This window comes from Hyla sarda, chromosome 6 (genome assembly GCF_029499605.1).
Source record: "Hyla sarda isolate aHylSar1 chromosome 6, aHylSar1.hap1, whole genome shotgun sequence".
NCBI classification, from domain to species: domain Eukaryota; kingdom Metazoa; phylum Chordata; class Amphibia; order Anura; family Hylidae; genus Hyla; species Hyla sarda.
In genome coordinates this window covers 50,355,005-50,364,441 of record NC_079194.1, presented here as the reverse complement: position 1 = coordinate 50,364,441, position 9,437 = coordinate 50,355,005, and the positions used below count along the sequence as shown (strand labels likewise).

The 9,437-nt window shown below is 42.4% G+C and overlaps 1 protein-coding gene across 1 annotated transcript; it reads right to left on the bottom strand.

The window, feature by feature from the left end:
- Positions 1–7,912: 7,912 nt before the first annotated feature.
- LOC130277431 (beta-1,3-galactosyltransferase 2-like) lies at positions 7,913–9,013 on the bottom strand. Its single transcript, XM_056528100.1, has one exon. It carries the CDS (start codon positions 9,011–9,013, stop codon positions 7,913–7,915), a length of 1,101 nt encoding a protein of 366 aa, XP_056384075.1.
- Between the last annotated feature and the right edge of the window lie 424 nt (positions 9,014–9,437).

Below are 9,437 nucleotides of genomic sequence, written 5' to 3'. Positions count from 1 at the left end.
CTGGAATTGAACGCCACGTGTGTTTACAAAGCCCCCATGGTGCCAGAACAGTAGACACCCCCCCCCCCACATGTGGCCCCCATTTTGGAAACTACACTCCTCATGGAATGTAACAAGGGGTGCAGTTAGAATTTATTGAACCGTGGTCCATGAAAATGAAAAATTTAATTTTTCATTTGCACAGCCCACTGTTCCAAAGATCTGGCAAACACCAGTGGGGTGTAGATGCTCACTGCACCCCTTGATACGTTCCGTGAGGGGTGTAGTTTCTGAAATAGGGTCACATGTTGGGGGGGGGGTCCATTGTTCTGGTAGCAAGGGGGCTTTGTAGACACACATTGCCCCCTTCCTCACTTCCATTCCAAACAAATTCTCTCTCCAAAAGCCCAATGGCGCTCCTTCTCTTCTGAGCATTGTAGTTCACCCGCAGAGCACTTTACATTTAATTATGGGGTATTTCCATACTCAGAAGAAATGGTGTTTGTTACGCCGAGCGCTCCGGGTTCCCGCTCCTCCCCGGAGCGCTCGCTACACTCTCGCTCCCGCAGCGCCCCGGTCAGATCCACTGACCGGGTGCGCTGCGATACCGCCTCCAGCCGGGATGCGATTCGCGATGCGGGTGGCGCCCGCTCGCGATGCGCACCCCGGCTCCCGTACCTGACTCGCTCTCCGTCGGTCCTGTCCCGGCGCGCGCGGCCCCGCTCCCTAGGGCGCGCGCGCGCCGGGTCTCTGCGATTTAAAGGGCCACTGCGTCGCTGATTGGCGCAGTGGTTCTAATCATTGTGTTCACCTGTGCACTCCCTATGTATACCTCACTTCCCCTGCACTCCCTCGCCGGATCTTGTTGCCATTGTGCCAGTGAAAGCGTTCCCTTGTGTGTTCCTAGCCTGTGTTCCAGACCTCCTGCCGTTGCCCCTGACTACGATCCTTGCTGCCTGCCCCGACCTTCTGCTACGTCCGACCTTGCTTCTGTCTACTCCCTTGTACCGCGCCTATCTTCAGCAGTCAGAGAGGTTGAGCCGTTGCTAGTGGATACGACCTGGTCACTACCGCCGCAGCAAGACCATCCCGCTTTGCGGCGGGCTCTGGTGAATACCAGTAGTGACTTAGAACCGGTCCACTAGCACGGTCCACGCCAATCCCTCTCTGGCACAGAGGATCCACCTCCTGCCAGCCGGCATTGTGACAGTGTTAAACATTTTGGGAGGCTTTTTCTCCTATTACCCTTTGTGAAAATGAAAAATTTGGGGTAACACCAGCATTTTTGTGAATAAAAAATTAAAGTTTTTCATTTCCACGTCCAACTTTAACGGAAATTTGTCAAACACATGTGGGGTGTTAAGGCTCACTGTACCCCTTGTTACGTTCCTTGAGGGGTGTTGTTTCCCAAATAGTGTGCCATGTGGGGCTTTTTTTGCTGTTCACCATAGGGGCTTCCTAAATTCCCCCCAAAAACAATTTCAGCAAAATTTGCTTTCAAAAAGCCAAAATTTGACTCCTTCTCTTCTGAGCATTGTAGTGCACCTGCAGAGCACATGACGTCCACAGATGGGGTATTTCCATACTCAGAAGAGATGGGGTGACAACTTTTGAAGGGCATTTTCTCCTATTACCCCTTGTAAAAAATGGTAAATTTGGGGGAAAAACTGCATTTTTGTGAAAAATAAATAATTTTCATTTACACATCCGACTTTACCGAAAAGTCGTTAAAAACACTCTCCAAAATCCCATTGTCGCTCCTTCATTTCTGAGCCCTCTAGTGCACCCACATGAGGTATTTCCTTACTCGAGAAAAATTGGGTTACACATTTTGGGGGGCTTTTCTCCTTTTACCCCTTTTTACCCCCCAAGAAATGATGCAAGTATCAACGAAAATTTACCACTATGTTAAAGCAGAATATGTCACGAAAAAATTATCTCGGAATCAAATTCATAAGTAAAAGCATCCCAGAGTTATTAATGCTTAAAGTGACAGTGGTCAGATGTGCAAAAAGTGCTCTGGTCCTTAAGGGGAAAATGGGCTTGGTCCTTAAGGGGTTAAAGGGATACTCCGGTGAAAATCAAATTTTTTTTTAAATCAACTGGTGCCAGAATGTTAAACAGATTTGTAAATTTCTTCTATTTAAAAATCTTAATCCTTCCAGTACTTATCAGCTGCTGTATGTTCCACAGGAAGTTCTTTTCTTTTTAAATTTATTTTCTGTCTGACCACATTGCTCTCTGCTGTCACCTCTGTCTGTCTCAGGAACTGTCAAGAGTAGAAGCAAATCCCCATAGCAAACCTAACCTGCTCTTGACAGTTCCTGAGACAGACAGGGGTATCAGCAGAGAGCACTGTGGTCAGACAGAAAAGAAATTGAAAAAGAAAAGAACTTCCTCTGTTTAACGTTCTGGCACCAATTGATTTAAAAAAAAAATGTTTTTCACTGGAGTACCCCTTTAAGTTGTAATTACTTTTAAATGGTCTTACTAAGCAAAAGGGAATCTGTTATTATTTTTCCATGACAGTGCTAAATTTTTGCTGACTTAACATAACGTGGATTGTTTGAGGATTTTGATAATTTTATTTACAGAACATACCCACAACTTTGAAGGTGTTTTATTTTTTATTTATTGTGAAGCAAACAACAAATAGGACAAAATAACAGAAAAACTCAATGTGCATAACTATTCACCCCCCCCCCCCCCCTAAAGTCAATACTTTGTAGAGGCACCTTTTGCGGCAATCACAGCTACAAGTGGCTTTGGATAAGTCTCTATGAGCTTGCCAAACCTTACCATTGGGGTTCTTGTCCATTCCTCCTTGCAAAACTGCTCCAGCTCCTTCAAGTTGGATGGTTTGCTCTTGTGAACAGCAATCTTTAAGTCTGACCACAGATTTTCGATTGGATTGAGATCTGGGCTTTGATCAGGCCATTCCAACACATTTACATGTTTCCCCTTAAACCACTCAAGTGTTGTTTTAGTAGTGTGTTTGGGGTCATTGTCCAGCTGGAAGGTGAACCTCCGTCCTAGCCTCAAATCATGCACAGAGTGGTAAAGGTTTTGCTCAAGAATATCCCTTTAGCACAATCCATCTTTCCCTCAACTCTGACCAGTTTCCCTTTCCCGACTGCTGAAAAACGGTGTTCTTTGGGTGATGTGATGTGTTGGGTTTGTGCCAGACATGGTGTTTTCTTTGATGGCTGAAAAGTTCAATTTTAGTCTCATCAGACCAAAGCACCTTCCTCCATACATTTTGGGAGTCTCCCACGTGCCTGTTTGCAATGGCTTCCTTCTGGCCACTCTGCCATAAAGCCAAACTATATGACAGAGTGGCCATAGTGTAGGTCCAGCATAGGTGCCTGATCGCTAATGGGGATCCAGGACACTTGTACCAGATGCCCAAGCACACAAGTGTTTGAGCAGCCTACACAGAGAGTAGACGTGACCTCTACCCCCCCCGGAGCACGCATTGGCGCCTCAACTGTAAAGGGAGAAGAATGCGGCGAGCCTGCACTGGGGAGGTGACTGCTGCATGGGACATGGTAAGGTAAGCATAACTTTTTTTTTTTTTCTTCCTACCCTCTTGGGTTGGCTACCTGCCTGGCTGCCTACCTCTATAGCTCCTCTTGGCTACTCCTATAATAGCTACCTCCTGGCTACTTACCTACATAGCTACCTCCTGGCTACTTACCTACATAGCTACCTTCTAGCTACCCACCTACATAGCTACCTCCTGGCTACCTACCTATATATCTACCTCCTGGCTACCTACCTACATAGCTACATCCTGGCTACCTACCTATATAGCTACCTCCTGGCTACCTACCTATATAGCTACCTCCTGGCTACCCATGTACATAGCTACCTACCTATATAGCTACCTCTTGGCTACCTACCTACCTAGTTACCTCCTGGTTACCTACCTACATAGTTACCTCCTGACTACCGACCTACATAGTTAGCTACCTGGCTACCTACCTTCATAGCTATCTACCTGTCTACCTACCAATATAGCTACCTTTCTGGCTACCTATCCTACATAGCTACCTACCTATTCACATATTTACCTGCCTACCTATTTGATTACCTAGATTTTTACACAACTACTTGCCTGACTACCTGCCTACATAGCTGCCTACTTATTTACCACCTACCAACTTATTTACCTACCTTCCTACTTATGTATCAAGCTACCTACCTATCTACATAACTACTTACCTATCTACCTGGATACCTACCTACAAAGCTACATACCTATCTACCTAGCTACTCAGCTATCTAACTACCTACTCACCCACATATTTATTTATCTTCCAGCTAATTTACTTACCTTGGTGGGGTTGATCTACCTATCTAAGGACGTATTTACCTGCCTGCCTATATTCAATCCTATTAGGGGGGGGGGGGGGGAGCTAGGTGAAGAGGAAACTAACTGATGTGGGACATATCCACCTGCATACTAGGGGTATATACCTACTTCATTGGGGACCTACTTACCTAAGCACTTTTACTGTTCCGGACACCAAGGAGGGCATTATTAAAATTCAGGGCCTATTTTGTAGTGTCCAGTAGTGTAATAACCACGTAGTTAACTGACAGTTCCACTAACCACTACTTCAAATAAGCAGCTATCTGTATCAAAGCCCCAGGAAAATAACATCCTCAAAAGCCAGGAATTATGGATAATAGCTTGAACTTTACTTATGTTGCAGAATCCAATATTACAAAAAACAGTGGTAATGATACAGACTGGAGATGTCACACTTGGTAGAAACAATAGGTAGATATAGCCTGTAGCATGTCACTGTTGCAGTCCTTGTAGAATTTAGAATAATATAGACTATATAGGGAATTGTTTGACTTTAGTACTCCTGAATAGACTTGATTTTTGATTGACTTGACTTTAGACTGACTTAATTTAAGATTGACTTTAATGGGCACTCTCATAAAAAAATTTTTTGCTGTTGCACTCTATATGGTAAATCAAAAATCTTTCTAATGTACTTTGTTTAAAAAAAAAAAAAATGACGTTTTATATATTTTTTTGTGTTGCAGCCTTAGGCTGCATTCACACTATGGTTGCAGCGTATGGCTGCTGTATCCGGCTGGGGGAGGGGAAAACCGTGCGCTCCCGTACCCCAGCCGTCCCGGTGCTGAACTCCATTGACTTTATTGAGCCGACCGGAGTCACACAGTGACTCCAGTTGGCTCATTTCTGCCCCGTATCCGGTTTTGTGACTGGACCTAAAACCATAGTTTACTATGGTTTTAGGTTCGGTCACAAAACCGGATATGGGGCTGAAATGAGCCGACCGGAGTCACCGTGTGACTCCGGTCGGCTCATTAAAGTCAATGGAGTTCAGCACCTGGCCTGCTGGGGTACGGGAGCACACGGTTTTCCCCTCCCCCAGCTGGATCCGGCATCCGTATGCTGCAATCGTAGTGTCAATGCAGCCTCAGCCAATCATAGCTCATCTCACACTGGGCTGTGTGTAGCAGAGTGAGGGAGGAAGTTCTCCCCTGTATGGCTTCAGATGATGTCACGCCTGCTGGGGAACGCCCCTTCCCAGTTTGCGAATCTGACTGAGACTGAGCAGAAAATACAGAGCAATATCAAGGTAGAAAACTAAAATGATAAAAATAAAGGCGGGGGGGGGGGTTATCATGATGGGGGCAGTGAACCGGGAGGATGGGAAAATTTAACAAGTTCATGAGAGGTACTCTTTAACTGGTGACAGATTTAATTTTGGGATAGATTTAACTAGTTACTGACTTAGCTCAGCTTCTCCCTTGATGCACGATCCTGCGCAGAGGCTTGCGGTCCCGAAATCTACTGCTGTGAGTAACATCTGTGAGCTCCTGGACACCACAAACTCCCCCTCTTAAACAAAGCTGTCCTCGGCATAGCATTAGAGGGTGGATTTGGCTAAAAATAGTCCTTGTGGCATAAATACATTCATGTCTGGGACAAGCTTTGTAACATTGTAGCATAAGAAAATAGTTCATATGTATGAATACATTAATGTCTAACACACAATCTGTAGAATTGTAGCACAAAAAAAGAGTTCTTGGGGCATAAATACTTTAAAGTTCATAATAAGCCCTGTAGGGTCCCACTTGTAACTGGTCCACGCCACTGGAACAGATGTGAGGAAGAGTTTGGTTTTTGCAACAATAGGAACACAATATATAAAGCTCTTTTGTAGGAATAAATAGAGACTGAAGCGCAATACATTTTGTAGTATGTACTGACAAGGAAAATATGACAATGACAATACATTTTTCTGACAAGACACTTTTTGTGAGAGACAGACTCCATAAAGAAAGCATATTTCTAGTGCATACATATTATCTAAAGTGCATAAATAAGAATACAAGATACAGCTAATGTGGAAACTCATCATATACTTCTGTTGCGCCTAATGCACAATACAGAACACTTGACGTTGACGTTGTGTATACATTTTGAGACTCAAGGCATGAGGACGTCTTCCTTTACCTAGTACACATTTGGCATATTTTTTTTTTCAATAGACATGAAAAATAGACATGAATGTAGTGCAGGTTAAACTTTCAAGGTGTGGCACATATGTGTAGGGCCCCTCACCTAATGCATAGTAAAAAAGGCATAGAAGTGGCAACAAAGGAACATTTGAAGTGAACTCTGCAACACAGGACGTAAGAATGCTTAAAGGGATACTCTGGTGGGATAAAAAAAAATCACATCAACTGGCTCCAGAAAGTTAAACAGATTTGTAAATAACTTCTATTAAAAAATCCTAATCCTTCCAGTACTTATCAGCTGCTGTATGCTCCACAGGAAGTTGAGTTGTTCTTTTCTGTCTGACCACAGTGCTCTCTGCTGACTCCTCTGTCCATGTCAGGAATTGTCCAGAGTAGGAGCAAATCCCCATAGAAAACCTTTCCTGCCCCAGAGAGTTCCACAGCAAACAACTTGTGTTTTCCTTGCAATAAACATAGTTCTTTTTCACACTTGGGTCTTTTGAAAAAAAATAAAAAAAGGTGCCCAGCCGTAATCCTGTTTGTGATGCCAAAGTTGTGGTAAGTGAGATAGAGCGGTAGACAGTTAGTATGGATCCTTGGCTGGCAGGTTGTCAGGTTAGTGATGCCATAAGTAGGGTTGTAGCTTTATTCTTCATTTTCTTTTGCAGTGTACTGACATATACCATCAAGACAGAGGCTTCTAAGACAATATTTTTGCCTCTATAAGGCTATATACACTATAGGCACGCTTAGCGTATACAGTGGGAGCTTTCTTGATGAACAATTAATGTGAAAAAGGCCTTAGAATGATGTTGATAATGAGAAAAAACTATTGCCCTAATTTACGGGGTGTAGTTGTTAGTGTAAAGTCTAAAATACACCAGATTTGTTAATGTAGTTAGTGCTGTTAGATAAATATGTCTCATCCTTAGGATAGTATATATATATATATATATATATATATATATATACATACATATAGTATTTCGGTCAGTGTATCGGTCAGTATTTTTATCCAAAATCAGAAATGGGTCCACATAGAAAAAAGATGCAATTCTCTCCATTATAAATTTTCCCTGTATTGGTTCTACTCGTGGTTTTGGCTAAAATACTGACATAATTACTGTGCGAACCTAGCCTTAGACTGTCTAGTCTAGGTTTAGACCAACTACTAGGTGGCTTAAAAATGCGCACAAAAATTCTGATGCTTTTGTTTGGCACCTGAAGTTACAACAGGGCCACCCCCCCTTTCCAATAAGTCATGCCCCTTTCTGCTAGGCTCTGCCCCCCTTGCCAGGCATTGCACTAAATTTATCTAAAACACATAGGAAATGTGCAAAGAAAGTGCATCAGTTTTTGGTGCAAATTGCAACATAATTCTGGCACATTCTGCAATAGTAAATCTTGGCCTATGTGGGATGTTTTACGCACAAAGATGTTTAGTCCTTTCTAGTCTGTCCCAATAATGTTGTAGCATCCCAAGACTCGCGTAATGTGATGTAACAATATTGTGGAATTCGCAGTCTGAATACTCCACATACCAGATATTAAAATCAGATGTTTTAGGTGGAGCCACTGGCTGAACTCCTAACTTATCCAAGCACAAACCAATAAACACATCCTCCAGGTGTATCCATCTAACGCTTGGAGAGATTTTGACTATTTTGCGGGCCAGGTCTCCTGAGAGCACGTATCCGGTCCCGGAACAAAATGGAGGATACTTTTTGTAAGGATATAGATTTGGTGACACATACCACTTACTATCTCTGTCCCGAATGGGTAAATTGTTTAGCATTAAAAATCCTGTAATATAATTTGTTTTGGGTTCTTGATCTGGTTTCAGAAGCTTGTTGACCAAATACCCAATATTAACAAATACATCGCTGTCTATTTTCATTACATACAAGGCGTTGGGACAGTATGTGGTTATCCAGTTCATGGCCATAATTGTTTTAATTGTGAGGTTTTTGTACGAGTCCAAGTAATCTTGTTGGATAATGTCATGAAATTCCTCACTTTCCTGTAAAATGTCCTGTTGAGCTTCAGTATTCGGCTTCATTTCTTTACCTAAGAAAAATAACCTAAGTATCCTGACTCCTGGCAAGAGATCCTCTTTCGCCCATGTATTTCTTATCACTTGACGTACCTCTTGCTGCCATCTTTCTACAGTTATAAGCAGAACCAGAAATGGAACATTCTCCTTGCATTTATCAGGTTCATTGATAATATAGTCATATATGTGTAATGTATTGTAGAGATTATTAGATATTTTAGTCATAGGATTTTTTGAGTCATTTTGTGATTTTTCCATGTAGTAGTCATTTACTTTCACTGGATTATATTCCTGAAGTTTCCATGAGAAATTAGGAACCACATGTAAATTACTAACCGATCTTACTAAAAACAATAAAATCCATAGGGACTTGCTTAAAATCAGCAAAACAGGAGTCAGAAGAATAAAAAATAAGCACAATTTCTGTATTATAGTCAACTTGGGGAATTTTGACCTTTTAAAAGGAATCATTTTGGAATATGTTAGGATGCAGATCCTTGACTTCTATTCTTTTTTCACCACCTGAAAAACAAGGTTAAATCTTAAGAATTAAATCTGAATTAAACCAATGCACTGTGTTATGTCTAGGGTGTGATGCAAGAGACTAGGATTAAAAGGGCAGCAGAATGTAAGGAGTAGAGGAGACATACCTCATAGAGAAAGTTGAAGGCCACCGTAGTAAACTTATGCTGGGTGTGTATATACTGTTTATGCGTACCTTATGGACTTACGTTAACCAGCCTGACAGGTCAGGTAGACCAGAAGGGCAAGTATCCACTACAGCAATGTGTTGTATATAATTGTTAAACTTTATTTGACCCTTGGTATGGTACATGTGCTGCCATGTCAAATTAGACATTGGCCCTGATTTACCAAGATTGTTTGTTTTTTATTA

Excerpts from the sequence above, each read along its gene's own strand:
- LOC130277431 (XM_056528100.1), bottom strand. The coding sequence starts at position 9,013 with ATGATTCCTTTTAAAAGGTCAAAATTCCCCAAGTTGACTATAATACAG.